Raw genomic sequence first — 16,764 nt, forward strand, 5'->3', positions numbered from 1 at the left:
CCTAACCTGATGCAATAATGGTTGGAATAATGATTCTGTGACGTAATGGTGTTCATAGCCACATATGGAGGAGGAAGAATGGAATAAATGTGAAACGGGACTTAAAAATACAAAGCACTTCAGTTTTCAATCGAGCTAATTCAATACTCTTTCCATAATAGCTAATAATAGATTTTACATAAACTTAGGTATATCTGAAAAGTTTTTTTCCAATTTGAAAAGGGGACAGTTTATGAACCTCTACATTTGTAAAATATTTTTTATTAATTTTAATTTTTCTCATTCAATAACAATTATATGAATATTTATAGGCTGGCTTTATTTTGTTTTCTAGTTTAGAAATGCAAGTAGCAGAAACTTTATAAAACTACATAGCTGTTTGAAAGGCACAGAAATTCACATTGAGGGAAATGGAGAACTATTTCCCAGTTAGAGGTTGACTTAATAGCTTTCATATGTACAATATAAAATTATATAAAATACATAAAAAATTACAGAAAAGAAAATCAACAAATACCTTTCAATCGTTTTGGAAATACTGAGCTAAATTCCTATAATAAATCTTAAAAAGTATTCAAGAAAAGCATTTGAGACTGAACCCGCTGTTAATTTCCCATCTTCTAACACTCTGAGTCACCCATTCAAAATTTTTTCATGTGAAGATGAAATATCTTTCAGAAAATAGATGCAACAATCAAATAAATGTTATTTGCCCACATAACAAACTGTATTTTATCTAAGTAATCTGATTTAATGCAACAAGAGTTCATGAAAAAAACATTCTTGTTAAAAAGTAATATTCTTTCCACAAAACCAAACAGATCCTATGATCTGTTGAAAACACCAAAAGTTAAAAAAAAAAAAATTCAAAAACCAAAAAATCCTTAGAAAAGATAATCTAGTTCCTAGGAAGATTTTACACCAGAGTGTGTCCTACACATACGCTTTAAAGAACTCAGTCTAGAAGTCCATTCAGTCATGAACGTGCAGACAGAGGACGTGGGGACAACATGCTCAAGCAGCACTCATTCTTCCTTTCATGTTCATTTCATCTAGGGTTCGGAGAGATGCTGGCTTTTTCACATATTTTCTCAAATCAGGCTTTCATTATAATATTTTATGGGTTCATATCCTTTTAAAATGTGCCCAGGACATTTCCCAGTTACTTTCAGAAGCTGGTTAAGGGGAAGACAGTCCTCCCCAAATTGAGAGGTCCCAGCAAAGGACGTTCTTCAAGGAATTCTTCAGGGTCCTCCACACCCGTTATCCTCCACTCTTAAAGGCTCTGATTTCAGTATGAACCCCTGTCCAGAGGCCATGAGCAACATGCTGATACTGGCTGGGAATACATTCTATAACAGCGGTGCCCAAGCTTTTTGGCACAAGGGACTGATTTCGTGGAAGACAATTTTGCCACAGACCAGGGGTTGGGGGAGATGGTTTCAGGATGATTCAAGTGCTTTACATTTACCGTGAACTTTATTTCTAATCTAATGCTGATGCTGGTTTGACAGGAAGTACTGGTCCACAGTCTGGAGGTTGGGGACCCCTGTTCTGAGGGTCTAGACTGATCTGTTTTGCATTTTGACTTTCTCAGGAACTGACCGTATCATCTGAGTTATGCCATATCTTCTAGAAAATGGGGGGAAATTGCAAACACTCCAAATATTTGTTGATTTTTTCAGTGTGTGTGTGTGCTCAGTCATGTCTGACTCTTTGTGACCCTGTACACTGTAAACCACCAGGCTCCTCTTTCTATGGGATTCTTCAGGCAAGAATACTGGAGTGACTTGCCATTTCCTCCTAAAGGGGATCTTCCCAACCCAAGGATTGAACTCTCCAACCCAGAGATTGGGGCTTCCCTTGTAGTTCAATCAGTAAAGAATCTGTCTACAATGCAGGAGACCCAGGTTGGATTTCTGGGTTGGGAAGATCCCCTGGAGAAGGAAATGGCAACCCACTCGAATATTCTTGCCTAGAGAATCCCACGGACAGAGGAGCCTGGTGGGCTACAGTCCATGGGGTCATAAGAGTCGGACATGACTTTGTGACTAAACTGCCACCACCCAGGGATTGAGATCCATTGCAAGTGGATTCTTTACCACTAGCGCCACCTGGGAAGCCCTGGATGTTGCACAGAACTTTAAAAAGTGGGTTTGCTGCCCCAGACTAGTGATCGTGTGAGAAGTGTGGAGCGATTGGAGATGTTTACTGTGTCCTACCCTGTGTAGATGGTAGGGGGTGAGCAACTATTGGAATCTATAGTAAAGAGGGTCTTATGTGGTACCTGTATTTTAGAGACCAAAAAGTCATGATCCTTGGGAGGGGGAGTAGTTTTTTTTTTTGTATTTCTTGATCTCGGTTTGGACAGTGGTTTTGGCTGTGTTCCAATTTTGTTCTAATGTCAGAGGATGAGTCGGGGTGATGGTATGGTTGAATTGTATGGAGATGTTACCGATGGGATACCCCTGTGGGTGTCTGCCTTCAAAGCAGAGGGGTATGTTATAGCCTCCGTTAAATTGGTTATAACATGCCCAGATTGTGGGTGTGATAAGTTGCCAGGAATGAGTTCTATACATTCTTTTAAAATCTGGAGAAAGAAGGATCCTATATAGTCGGGCCCAAAAGTTGTGGTTCTGGGGTCAAGCTGGGCAATTGCATAGGCTGAGATACTGGGCCAAGCTTGTGTCTATATCAGAGAATATTACCCTAAAGCATTACCCAATAGGACAGACTTCTGACCCTGGAGGACCTACATACTGAGAAGCAAAGTGGCAGTTCCTTGAGCTGTGTTACACTCAAGTTCTACTTCTTAGTCCTTTCAGGTGACTGGCCAGATTCAGAAGGAAAATTCTCAGAAGATGTCTAAGCTGTGTTCTCCTATAATACAGGCTAAGGAACCATAATTTTACTGCTGTTTCTGATGATGAGATCATGGCCCCCAAAATATAGGTGAGGACACAGAAATCTCTATAACATTTACCTTTCATCTCTTTGTACATGTGAGGTTATAAAACTTACATCTGTCTTCAGCACAGAAAGTGAGTAATCTGACCCAAGTGTGACTATTTAAAAAAAAGACAATACATATGTCTGGAAAGTGTCTATAGGCATATATGCAAATACAAGCATCAATATTTTTTCAAATTATATTTTCAGTTTGTTTAATGTTGATTTTAGGATGCCAAGATTCTAAAAGAACCCCAAGATTCACTTGGCTGGGAATTTTCTCAGGTTAGTTTTGTTTCTCATCTCATGTGGCGCCTGTAGATGGAGACATACCCTTCACACAAGTTGACAGCGAAAGATCAGCGTTGTGTCAGTTACTATTTTTTAATAGACTAACTCCTGGCTACTCGGATGTGGTGCCCAGACCCACAGCATCAGCACCACCTTGGAGCATCTTCAGAAACGTAGTCTCAGGTCCCGCCCCAGATTGATGGCCCTCAAAGTGCAGCTTCACGATATTCCCAGGTGATCTGAGTTCATACAAGAGAGCAAGAAGCACTGTAGAAACTCACCAGGCCACAGGTGCCACTGATTCTGGAATCAGGCAGGTTTTGTTTTCCAGATTGATGATCACTGGCTGCAGGAGAAGTTGGGCCCCCACCGTCACAACTGGCTTTGCTCTGCAGGAAGATGCACGGGCTTTAACCAGTCCCGCGAGCAGCAGGCAGAAGCCACTGCCAACATTCCCAGCCCCGCTGCCAAGAGTTCCCCTCATTGCACGAACAGGTGGGCTCTGGACTCAACCAGCTACCTTCAGACACCTCTGGTTGCTCATGAATATTATGGAGCTGTGAGACCATGGAGCAAAGCCGTGTTCACGGACCTGCTGTGTCTATGCAGTGCTCACAGTATTTTGGTGACGTGGCTACGAAACACTTCCCTGGGATCTGCTAGTCTATCCACATTCACATCTGAATATGAAGAAATACACCATCCTACAGTCACTTGCATCACATCTGTAAGTACTCGAATTTTATTTTATTTTATTTATTTGGAGGTGCCAGGTCTTAGTTGTGGCATGTGGGATCTAGTTCCCTGACCAGGGATTGAACCTGGGTTCCCTGCATTGGTAGCGTGGAGTCTTAGCCACTGGACCACCAGGGAAGTCCCTGGATAGGGACTTTTAAATGTTTTTTGCTTTGTTATTTTTTTACTTTTTAAAAAATTTTACTTACTTTTAATTGAAGGATAATGGCTCTAAAATATCGTGTTGGTTTCTGCCATACATCAACATGAATCAAGCCATAGGTATATACGTGTCCCCTCCCTCTTGAGCCTCCTTCCCACCTCCCACCCCATCCCACACCTCTAGGCTGTCACAGAGCACCAGTTTGAGCTCCCAGACTCATACAGCAAATTGCCTACAGCCTATTATACAGAGTGAAGTAAGTCAGATAAAAACAAGTATCATATATAAACACATGTATATGGACTCTAGGAAGATGGTACTGATGAACTTATTTGCAGGGTAGCAATGAAGACGCAGACATAGAGAATACACTTGTGGACACAGCGGGGAAGGAGAAGGTGGGACAAATGGAGAGAGTAATATGCAAACATACAACTACCATATGTAAAATAGATAGACAGTGGGGATTTTTAAATGTTGATTGGTAATTTTCTAGCCAAGCTTTGCAGATTGATCTAAACCCATGAGGATGGGTGAACTCATTCTGTGCTTCACACAGAGCAATGGTTCTCAATCCTGACTGCACAACAGAAGCAGCCAACAGCTTTAAAACAGAAACCAGGCCCAGGCCCACCACAGACCGATTGAATCAGAACCCCCGGGGGTCAAGGCCAGGCACTGGAATGTCAAACACACCCTCCAGGTGATTCTGTTGTGCAGCCAAGCTGGAGGAGAGGGACTAATACAGAGTAAACTCAATTCCAACCACCCAGGTGAGGATAAACCAGACAAGAAAGTAAGTCACTGGGAAAGGGAACGGGGCAAATTTTTAAAGCTTGGTGCCAAGACAGGAGAGCTGGGAGCCAGATCTGCAGATGACAGTGTGAGATGATGCCATGCTGCTTAAGTTTTCCTCTGACAGGTGGGAGGGCTGGGCCATGGGGCAACGTGTTGTTTGGGGCAACGTGTTGTTTAGGGCACTGCTTTAAAGGATTTCATGATTACCATAATGGCGCCTAGTGGGAATTTTCCTAAACTCCTTTACACTATTTATCTGTATGCAGTTAGGTGATTTTTATTTTCAATATTGTGTGAGCTCCAGTCCTTGGAAAAGCAGGTAAGACAGGATTAGACACACAGACATTTATTAGGGTAAATACCTATGAAGGAAAAAGGGGAGGGAGGAGGCTAGGAGTCCGAGTGTGATGTAGGTCTGATCCCTGGGAATGAACGAAGAAAGAAAAGGCAATCTGGGAAAGAAGCTCCAGCTGGGGCGCTCGGGGAGGAGGGTCTTGAGCCAACACTGCCTGTTTGTGGAGCTCCAGGTGGGCCTATGTTTGTATCCCTATTGCATCCAGTAACGTTTATGGGAAACAGGGCCTTGTTGCAAAGGTAGATTCAGAGCATAGTGGCTGGACCACAAGTCAATTGCACTCCATCAGCTCCAAGTGCTGCTTCTTCATGGCCACAAACACAGCCCAATCCTTCCTGTACTTTGAGCATTTCAGTTACCTGATTCTCTACTCCCTGAAATGGAAAGTGGCTGGTATACATCAGCCCTCTGAGGATGTCTTAGTACTGATGAAGATAATCTTACCTCCTTGAGGAAACCAACTTTAGAATCCCTCGGGGAGTTGACCTAAGTTTGGAGTATGTGCCCAGAACACCTGGGTCAGCTCTCTGCCTTTCCATATCCTAACCTGGTGTCTTACATTCCTGTAACACTTTTTTAAACAAGAAAACAGAATCTAAATTTTCAATCACTGCCTACTGGTTACTTATTATTCTGTGTACTTTACATGCAGAGTCTCACTCCTTTTAACAAAATAACTTTATAATGTAAATATTATGCCCATTTGACACATAAAAAAAAATCTGAGGCTCAGAAAGTTATAGAAACTTGCCCAAGAATACAAATGGGTGAGTGTCTGGAATGGCCAGGTTTTTCTTTTTTCTTTTTTTAAGCAACACAAATTTATTGACACCAAGGAATCAGGAGAAGCATGTTTTATCTGAAAGCTCTAAGGGAGGATTCATTCAGGGGTCTCTCCTAGCTTCTGACAGTTCTTCACCTGTGACAGCCTAATGCCAATCTTCACATGGTCTTCTTGTATGCATCTCTGTCTCTTCACAGTGCATTCTTTTTATAAGAACAACAGTCAAATTGGATTAGAGGTGCAATGGCCAGGTATTTTAAAATCCAGATCTGTCATGTTTGAATTGTTCAATGCTTGCTTTTGGAGACTACAGATTCTTGGTATTTCTATTCCCTAATTTAGTGTTTACACTTGATTACAGAGTCTATAAGCACATTTTAATGCATTTCCAAAGCAAAGAGAAGTATTTAAATGGAGGGCCACCTAAAAAGTGTGTCATTTTGTAAGTTCCACTAAGATTCATATCTTATTTAACATTATGCTAGTAAAGCCTGGAAGTTTGGTCATGCGATAATGAGAACAAAAACAGAAAGGGTGAAAGAAAGGGAAAAATACCGAGGGGAAAATATTCCTTCAAACTTTAAAAAGAGCATCTAAATGTTCTCCAAAATAAATAATTGGGATACACTCTTTAAGGTAAAACTAAAAACAAAGAGGAAATGCATTTGAAACAACTAGAAGAACATGTCCATCAATGAAGAAATAAAGAAAATGTGAAATACATATTCAACAGAATACTATTTAGCCACAAAAAGGGAAATCTTGCCATTTGTGACAACACAGAAGGACCTTGAGAGCATTATGCTAAGTGAAAAATTCAGAAAAAGACAAATATCATATGATCACACTTACATGTACAATCTAAAAACAAAAATCAAAACCACAAGATGAACATACAGGGAACAGATCGGTGGTTGCCAGAAATGGTAGTGAGAGGGGGTGATGGAAATGGGTGAAAGTGGTCCAAAGTACAAGCGTCTAGTTATAAGTAGGTCATGGGGATTTATTATTTATAAGATAGGTCATATAGCATGGTGCTTTAGTTAATAATACTGTGTTACTGTTATATATACAGTATATTGAAAAGTTTCTAAGAGGGTAGATCTTACAAGTTCTTATCACAGGCCAAAAAAAGTTGTAACTATGTGGTGATGGATGTAATCAATGAGACTTATCATGGTAATCATTTTGCAATATATACAAATATTGAATGTCATACACCTGAAGTTAATATGTTATAATAAAAAAAAGAACATTTGCAGACCATCAACCACATACCTGTAAACTGCTACTTTTCCTGTTCCAAATGCACCCACAATTAAATCTAAAAAAGAAAAAAACACAAAACACAAGCACAAATTTTATAGAATTGATCAAAACTCACAATTAATTATAAATAGCACAGAGAGCAACCTGACATGCCGATTGCAGAATGAGAGTCATACAAATAAGAACAGCAAATCACGGCTTTCTTAAGTCATTCTGGAAGGGATATAGGAACTTCATATGACATATGACATACATATGATATAGTAACTCAATATGACACATAAATCAATAGATCTCAAACCCTACTGGACTCAGGAAGGCCAGCCTTCTAGAAATGCTTCAGATACTCGTCATAACACCATATCCTCCAGACCCAAGGCACACACCTTAAATCATAAGGGAAGAAGCGCCTGTGTCTCTACTTCTACTTTGTAAATAAGATCATAGTGGTGACCTGAATGGGAAGGAAGTCCAAAAGGGAAGGGATATATGTATATCTGATTCATTTTGCTATACAGTAGAAACTAACATAAGAATGTAAAGCAACTATACTCTAATGAAAAACTAATTTAGAAAGGAAAAAGGACTTCTCTGGTGGTCCAGTGGCAAAGACTCTGCACTCCCAATGCAGGTGGCCTGGGTTCAATCTCTGGTCTGGAAACTAGATCCCACATGCTGCGGCTAAATAAATAAATAGAAAAAAAGGGGGAGGGAAGCATATGCTAAGTGCCTACTATGTACCAGGCTCATCACACATACTGTTTTATCATCCCCCTATCAGCAACGACCCTGTAAGGCAAGTGTTTTACCAATGAAGTGGAGCATTTTGGCTGCCATCTTGCCTCAGTCATTTGCTCTTACAAATACATGGGTGGCAAGTATGGTTTTGGCAGAGTGACTGGTAGTATATGAAATAACTGACATAGCATTATAGCAGTCTCTCCTTATTAATGGTTTTGCTTCTTTGGTTTCAGTTACCTGTGGTCAACCACAGTCTGAAAATATTAAGTGGAAAATTCCAGAAATAAACAACTCATCATAAAACTTTTAAATTGCACGCTGTTCTGAGCAGCGTGATGAAATCTCACATCATCCTGCCTGAGATGTGAATGACCTCTTGGTCCAGCGTGTCCTATCTGTAGTCGCTTAGTAGCCAACTTGGTGTCTCAGTGCTCCTTTAAGTGACACTTACTTTACTTAATAATGGCTCTAAAGTGCGAGAGGAGTGATGTAGGGACTTCTTGGTGTTCCAGTGGTTAATACTCCATGCTTCCAGTGCAGGGGGTGTGGGTTTGATCCCCAGTCTGGGGAACTAAGATCCTGCATGCTGCAGGGCATGACCAAAAAAAAAAAAAAAAAATTAAAAAGGAGTGATACTAGCAATTAAAATGTGCTAACGAGAAGCCCTAAGTGATTCCTTTAAGTGAAAAGGTGAACATTCTCCACTTAGTAAGAAACAAAAGCCTATGCTAAAGTTGCTAAGATCTACAGTAAGAACAAATCTTGTATATGTGAAACTGTGAAGAAGGAAAAAAAAACTCATGCTAGCTTTGTGGTCACACCACAAGCTGCAAAAGTTAAAACCACAGTAGGTAAGAAGTAACTAGCTAAGATTGAAAAGACATTGAATTTGTACCATAAGATGTTTTGCATGCGAGAGAGACCAGATTCATATAACTTTTATTATAGTATATAGTTATAATTGTTCTACTTTATTCTTATTGTTGTGAATCTCTGTACCTAATTAATAAATTCATCTTTATGTATAGGGAAAAAACATAGTATCTAGAGGGTTCAGTACTCTCCGCGGTTTCAGGCATCCACTGAGAATCCTGGAATGTATGCCCCCATGGATAAGCAGGGAAACTATCATAATATTAAATAACAACAACAATGCTAATAATTAACAACACATATTGAACACTTATTCTAGGCCAGGAATCCTTTTAACGAATTTACTTTAACTGATTCCTAACAAGTTAAGAAGTCTTTATTGTTAGCACAATTTTGCAGAAGAGGAATTTGCTTTTTGTTTTTATTTATTTTGTTGGAGTAGAGTTGCTTTACCATGTTGTGTCAGTTTCTGCTGTATAACAAAGTGAATCAGCTGTATGTATACATATATCCCCTCTTTTTGGATTCCCTTCCCACTTAAGTCAGCACCGAGTATTGAGTAGAATGCCATGTGCTATACAATAAGTTCTTATTAGCTTTCTATTTTATTCATAGAGCATATACATATTAATCCCAATCTTCCAATCCACTCCTTCCCCCTACTTTCTCTCCTTGGTATCCATACATTTGTTCTCTACATCTATGTTTTGGCAGAAGAGGAATTTGAGGCTTAGGGAGGAGGCTCATGTAGAAAATTCACTGGTGAGTCGCAAAGAGTTGGACATAACTGAGATAATTTCACTTTCACACACATACATAAGAGGTGAAGCTGGGTTACAGCAGGACTGGGCAAAAGAGAAGTCTTAGACTCTTTGAGGACTAATGTTCACAACAATCTCACTAATTGGCTAATACATAGGCAGAACTCTCCATTTTTCTTAATCTCATGTATGATGCTTATTTTTTCTCAGGAGGTGCAACCAAACACAAATTAAAATGATATTGGCTTTATCTGCAAAGTAAAATTTAGATGCAGAGATGGGAAAATTGGACTTGGCAGAATTAACAGCCACAGAAGAAAACTTACAATAGCTGAAACCATAATTGGTTAATTCCAGTAGAATTGAAGTGAAAATGAAAAGAAAAAAAGACAGGGAAACTTCTTTGGCCATGCCATATGGAAAACCAATCAAGGAATTAGATTAGTTTAATGGAGTTTGTACAAGAAAATGATTTGTAGCCACATGCCCTTGGCATTCACCTTTCCAGACAAAGGAACTGGTCAGACTGCAAGCAATTATGATTCTCCTCTAGGGGCTTCTCTTGGTTGGGCCAGGGCATCACCCTCAGCCCATGATGGATGGGGACTGGATGGATAGCTAGGTCCACGAGATAGCCAGGCTTCTTTCTTAGGGTGACTCTAAGGCATGTACTTCCTGTCTCCAGACTTCCCCAGTGAGACAAAGCCCTAGTTGCCCACCCAGTCAGCCTCGTGATAATAATCTTTCCTTTTCACATCTCTCTTCCCTACTCCCTTAGCAATGATTTCGGGGGGTTATTTCTAAAATAAACTACTTGTTTTCTAATATTTAGTGTCTGCTCTTAAAGACGGAGAAGGCAATGGCACCCTACTCCAGTACTCTTGCCTGGAAAATCCCATGGATGGAGGAGCCTGGTGGGCTACAGTCCATGGAGTCGCTAAGAGTTGGACATGACTGAGCGACTTCACTTTCACTTTTCCCTTTCATGCACTGGAGAAGGAAATGGCAACCCACTCCAGTATTCTTGCCTGGAGAATCCCAGGGATGGCGGAGCCTGGTGGGATGCCGTCTGTGGGGTCGCACAGAGTCGGACATGACTGAAGCGACTTAGCAGCAGTAGCAGTAGCAGCTCTTAAAGAACCCAACCAAAGACAATAATTCTTGTGAAAAATGTTTGTTTTTTTTTAAAAATGGACTCATATCTTCAGGATTAAAATCAGTCAAAATATCTCTGGTTACATGGAAGAAATGTAAGTGTCCATCAACAGATGAATGGGTAAAGAACATGGATACACATACACACACAACACACACACACAGGACTATTACTTGGTCATTAAAAAAGAATGAAATATTGCCATTTGCAGCAATATGGATGGACCTAGAGATGATTATACTGAGTGAAGTCAGAGAAAGATGAATATTATGTGATCTTACTGATATGTCGAATCTAAAAAATTATACAAGTGAATTTATATACAAAACAGAAATAGGCTTACAGACATAGGAAAGAGACATCTTATTATCAAAGGGGAAAGGAAAGGGGGAGGAATAAATTAGTAGTGTGGGATTAACAGATAAATATCATTATACATAAAACAGGTAAACAAGAATATACTGTATAGCACAGGGAACCATATTAAACATTTTTTAATAAACCATGAAGGAAAATAATCAGAACATATATTTATATGTATGTATATCCATATAACTGAGTCACTTGGCTGTATAGCTGAAAATAACACAATATTGTAAATCGACTATACTTCAGTCTAAAAAGTTAAGTTTCTTGTTATATAGACACAGCATCAGATTCAGACGATAGACTCAGGACTGGACTCCAAAGATCCATATTTTAAAACATGTGCATGCTAATGCTTAATTGGAAAAGGAAATGGCAACCCACTCCAGTATTCTAGCCTGGAGAATTCTACGGATAGAGGAACCTGGTGGGCTATCGTCCATGGGATTTCACATGGTCGGACAAGATTGAGTGACTAAACAACAACAATGTTCAACAAGTCAAATGAAGGTCATCTAGCAGGGGTCCCCAACCTCCAGGACCTAGTGCCTGACGATCTGAGGTGGAGCTGATGTAATCATAATAGAAATAAAGTATACAATAAATATAAGGCCCCTGAACCATCCCCAAATCATCCCTGCCCCCACTCCTGGTCTGTGGAAAAAGTTTCTTCCATGAAACCAGTCCCTGGTGCCACAAAGGTTGGGGACTACAGAAGGGAGCTCTGTCTGTGAGATTAAGGAAGACAGTAAGTCAAGGGCTACAACTTGAGTATCTACGACTCATGGAATAAAATACTCTTTTCCAAGGGTTCAAATCTATGAAGTCAGAAAGCAAAGTTTCTAAGTCTACCAGTTTTGAAAACATATCAGAATGTCACCATTTTCAATGATTTTCACATTTTTTTCTGTTGACATTTGTCTCTCCCTGCACAACAGTGCATTTTTGCTATGTCAGAGGGAAAAGAGCTACTGATTTGAAGAAACACGGACTCTGTTCTTCTATGTAATCTGATCTCCAATATTTAGACAAGTGTAGTACAGGTGACACTCGGTCAGATCTGCCTCTATTGACACAACACCAGACAGGAAAGTTCCATTATGAAAACTGATTCCAAGGGATCATGTGCTTTGTTTTTGTCTCCAAATAAGGTGAAATGTTTATATCTTGAGATTGGACACTTTATAAATAACAGACAAATTGTAAGCATTGACTCTTTGGAAATGACCAAGAAAAAAAGACTATAAGCTCTTTCAGGGCAGGAAACTTCCTTCAGGTTTGCATATCACAAAGATTTTATGGAATGGTAGGGGCTGAAATGAAGAAATCGGAGAAGGCAATGGCACCCCACTCCAGTACTCTTGCCTGGAAAATCCCATGGACGGAGGAGCCTGGTAGGCTGCAGTCCATAGGGTCGCTAAGAGTCGGACACGACTGAGCGACTTCACTTTCACTTTTCACTTTCGTGCATTGGAGAAGGAAATGGCAACCCACTCCAGTGTTCTTGCCTGGAGAATCCCAGGGACGGGGGAGCCTGGTGGGCCGCCGTCTATGGGGTCGCACAGAGTTGGGCACGACTGAAGCGACTTAGCAGCAGAAATGAAGAAATAAATAATCTTTGCATCCACAGCACCAGGCATAGTGCCAAAAACAGGGCAGGGACTTTATCTTCCTATGAAATGGGAGGAAAAGTAATCATGAGATAATATACTAAAGAAGAGAGAGATGAAGGAAATGGAACAATTATTAAGACAGGCTAATGTCAACTATAATTCTGCTGAATTTTTGCATGTACACTTGAAAGTGTTGGGAGGCACACACACACGCACGCACACACGCTTCAGAGCTTGTATCATGATCAGATTGTCACTATAGAGGAGAAGCTAAGAGTCACACTCCTGACCATCATGGGTAGGAGCGCTTTTTCTTTGGGAACTTTGATTCCTAGGCCTCACAGTGGGCATTTCCTTCTCTGGAAAACTCAAGTAACTGGCAAAACAGGCCATGATTTTATTATTATTTTTTTTCATGAGAATGTGGCCACAGTTATTCAGAGGCTGAGAAAACAGTTATCTACCACTAAAGTATGCTTCTCTTCTGAGACACCACCTTGGTATTGTGCCTGCTGGAAAAGGCCAGAAGCATCTGTGGTCAGGGTCTCAAAATTATCAGATTTCTCTAGGGGAGGAGAACGGATCTGCTCATTTGTGTTTCTAACTAACCTGTTTTTCCAAAATATGTGATTTGTTTTCATAAGTATTATGTGATTTCTAAATATACATATACTATTATAGATATGTTCCAAATATTTATACATACCTATATTTATGTTTGTGTATATAGATGTATCTATATATGTATATACACACATTTATATATGTGTGCATATATATACATATATATATAGACACCCAATTAAAAATTTTTTTTTGCATAATTCTGTCATGCTTAGGAATTTCTTCCTTCCTTTCAGGACTTTTACTGTTTTTAAAAAAATTTTATTTTATTGGCATATAGTTGATTTCAGTTCAGTTCAGTAGCTTAGTCGTGTCCAACTCTTTGCGACCCCATGAATCGCAGCACGCCAGGCCTCCCTGTCCATCACCAACTCCCAGAGTTTACCCAAACCCATGTCCATCGAGTTGGTGATGCCATCCAACCATCTCATCCTCTGTCGTCCCCTTCTCCTCCTGCCCCCAATCCTACCCAGCATTAGGGTCTTTTCCAATGAGTCAACTCTTTGCATCAGATGGCCAAAGTATTGGCGTTTCAGCTTCAACATCAGTCCTTCCAATGAACACCCAGGACTGATCTCCTTTAGGATGGACTGGTTGGATCTTCTTGCAGTCCAAGGGACTCTCAAGAGTCTTCTCCAACACCACAGTTCAAAAGCATCAATTCTTCGGTGCTCAGCTTTCTTCACAATCCAACTCCCACATCCATACATGACCACTGGAAAAACCATAGCCTTGACTAGACGGACCTTTGTTGGCAAAGTAATGTCTCTGCTTTTAAACATGCTATCTAGGTTGGTCATAACCTTCCTTCCAAGGAGTAAGCGTCTTTTAATTTCATGGCTGCAATCACCATCAGCAGTGATTTTGGAGCCCCCAAAAATAAAGTCTGACACTGTTTCCCCATCTATTTTCCATGAAGTGATAGTTGATTTAGTGTTGTGTTAGTTTCAAATGTACAACAGTGATTCAATTATACATATACCTATTCATTCTTTTTTAAGAATTTTTTCTCATCTACGTTATCACAAAATATTGAGTAGAGTTCCCTGTGCTATACAGTAGGCCCTTGATGGTTGCCTACCTTATATATAGTGGTGTGTGTATGTTAATCCCAAGAAATTTCAGTGATAACCTGACGACAAATTTTGGTGCTAGTATTTGCATAATTGAGTAACTGATTATGCAATTAATAACTGGGTCATAACTCAGCGGAGTTTTTCCCCTCATTTTGAGACAACAGATCTTATACCTTTATCTAGTGTTTATCTATTTTTCTTTCTTATTGAAACTTCTTCTTTTTTTTTTTTTAAAATATGGAACACTTCACGAATTTGCGTGTCATCCTTGCGCAGGGGCCATGCTTCTTAAAAGCACATTCTGAAAACAAACAAACAAAAAACTTTGCCTTTTTTTATGCAAAGACATTTAGCCTCTTATTCCCTCTTGAAGAAACACTTGGCAACTAAAATTGGTTCTTTCCCCTTAATCAAAAACGGTTCTAAAAATGCTAGAGCCCTTTTTTATCACCTCACACTACCAGAGAAACATAGTTTATTTTCCTTTTGGTTTTTGATGGAAGCAAGTACTTTTAAGGATAAAAAAGGAGACATTAGCACAAATGCAGGATCAGTTAGCACGAACAAATAACCCTAAAAAATGTGAGGTCACAGGAGACATATTACACCTCTATTTTGTATTTTATTTCTCCAAAATTGTTGTTTTTAAAACAAGAAAGCAGTAAAGAGCCAAGTCTTTAAAGTGGTGCTGGGACTATAGGGTCTGATTTCATTAATCTCCGAAGGAAATTTTAGAGTTAGACGACGTTCACTAGGAAAACATCAGTGTTGTTTTGAGTGTGGATTTGAGGTCTGGGCCTAGGTGGGCGGGGGGCAGAAAGAGAGAAAGGAAACTTCTGAGATGGGGGACACATGGGCAGGGAAGACAACAGGAAGAGCACAGACAGGATTAGATGAGGAAATCTCCCAGAGGCGTTTCATGGAGGGACGACTCCCCGGTCCCCAGAGCATCATCAGCTGCGAGCCACCTTCCCTGCTACTTTCTTTCTTCCTACTTCTGACTCTCCCATCTTCCTAAGAAATATACACATTCTGAAATCTCTCGCTCAAAATGCCGCCAAACACCTCCTTTTAAATTGTGGAGTCAAAAGATGCTTATTATTTCAGAATAATTCTGGACAGTGAGAACTGCCATAAAGAGCTTCCAAATGAATGAGAAACATGGGAACGAGAAACTAAGCGTTGTATGAAAAGTTCCCTTCCAAAGGGCAGCCCCATGCCTAAACACAATGCCCCCAAATGTAGAAATCACCAAGGAATTTTAAAATTGAAACTTTAAAAAGTTCAAGTTCTAAAGAGAAGTGAAAGAAATAGTGGTAGATGTTTACAATGCAGCCCCCGATCAGATGGGAATATTTGTCAGTGCTCTCAAGAATGTTGGGCACCTATGAAAATATAAATGTTAATTATTATTATAACCCTACTTTATGACAGACTTATACACATTAATAATAAAACTATGAGTGTATGTGTTAGTAGCTCAGTTGTGTCCTACTCTTTGCAACCCCACAGACTATAGCCTACAAGGCTCCTCTGTCCATGGAGTTCTCCAGGCAAGAATACTGGAGTGGGTTGCCATTCCCTTCTCTAGGGGATCTTCCCAACCCAGGGATTGAACCTGGGTCTCCTGCATGGCAGGCAGATTCTTTACCATCTGAGCCACCAGGGAAGCCAATAAAACTATAAATAGTCCAATAAAAGGTAATAAATAGGCAACTCACATAAAAATAAAGAGCTGTGACCAATAAATACAGGAAAAGATGTTCAACCTCATTTGTCATCAAAGAATTAATTACAAATGGAAGAAACAATGAGATATCATTTTTGACTTCTGAGGTTTGAAAAGTTTAGTATTAGGCACAATAGAGAGAAGAGGATCAAAAACTCATGTATCCTCTGTTGGAGGGAATATAAATTGGCACAATTTTCTTAGAAGGTGCTAGGTCAGTTGTGGCTCAGATGGCAAAGAATCTGCCTGCAATGCAGGAGACCTGGGTTCAATCCCTGGGTCAGGAAGATCCCCTGGAGAAGGGAATGGCTACCCACTCCTGTATTCTTGCTTGGATAATCCCACGGACATTGGAGCCTGGTGGGCTACAGTCCAAGGGGTCACAAAGAATCAGACACCACTGAGTGATTAAAACTATCTATAACAATGCAAATGTTTGACCCAGAATTTACACTTCTATGAATTTATCCTGAGGATAAAC

General features: G+C 40.0%; 1 protein-coding gene, 1 long non-coding RNA gene and 1 pseudogene across 5 annotated transcripts in view; 1 reads left to right on the plus strand and 2 right to left on the minus strand.

Moving 5' to 3' along the window:
• Positions 1 to 16,764, minus strand: part of ITGA8 (integrin subunit alpha 8) — a 191,190-nt gene that overhangs the window by 95,754 nt on the left and 78,672 nt on the right. For 3 of the 4 annotated variants that reach the window (XM_081553589.1, XM_081553587.1, XM_081553588.1), the window contains 2 exons: positions 7,354 to 7,399; positions 3,522 to 3,629 (listed from right to left, as the gene is read on the minus strand). In XM_081553589.1, the coding sequence (XP_081409715.1) occupies positions 3,522 to 3,629; positions 7,354 to 7,399 (154 nt within the window). The remainder of the gene's footprint in view (positions 1 to 3,521; positions 3,630 to 7,353; positions 7,400 to 16,764) is intronic. The other variant, XM_081553591.1, reaches the window with a different exon arrangement.
• On the plus strand, positions 4,052 to 8,711 carry LOC145531383 (uncharacterized). Its single transcript, XR_014072391.1, has 2 exons — positions 4,052 to 6,609; positions 7,012 to 8,711. It is a non-coding gene; the product is annotated as an uncharacterized LOC145531383 (long non-coding RNA).
• LOC145533576 (U6 spliceosomal RNA) lies at positions 14,786 to 14,883 on the minus strand (annotated as a pseudogene).

The sequence above is a fragment of the Giraffa tippelskirchi genome, chromosome 13 (genome assembly GCF_054371585.1).
Source record: "Giraffa tippelskirchi isolate mGirTip1 chromosome 13, T2T-mGirTip1v1.2.pri, whole genome shotgun sequence".
In the NCBI taxonomy this organism is placed as follows: Eukaryota; Metazoa; Chordata; class Mammalia; order Artiodactyla; family Giraffidae; genus Giraffa; species Giraffa tippelskirchi.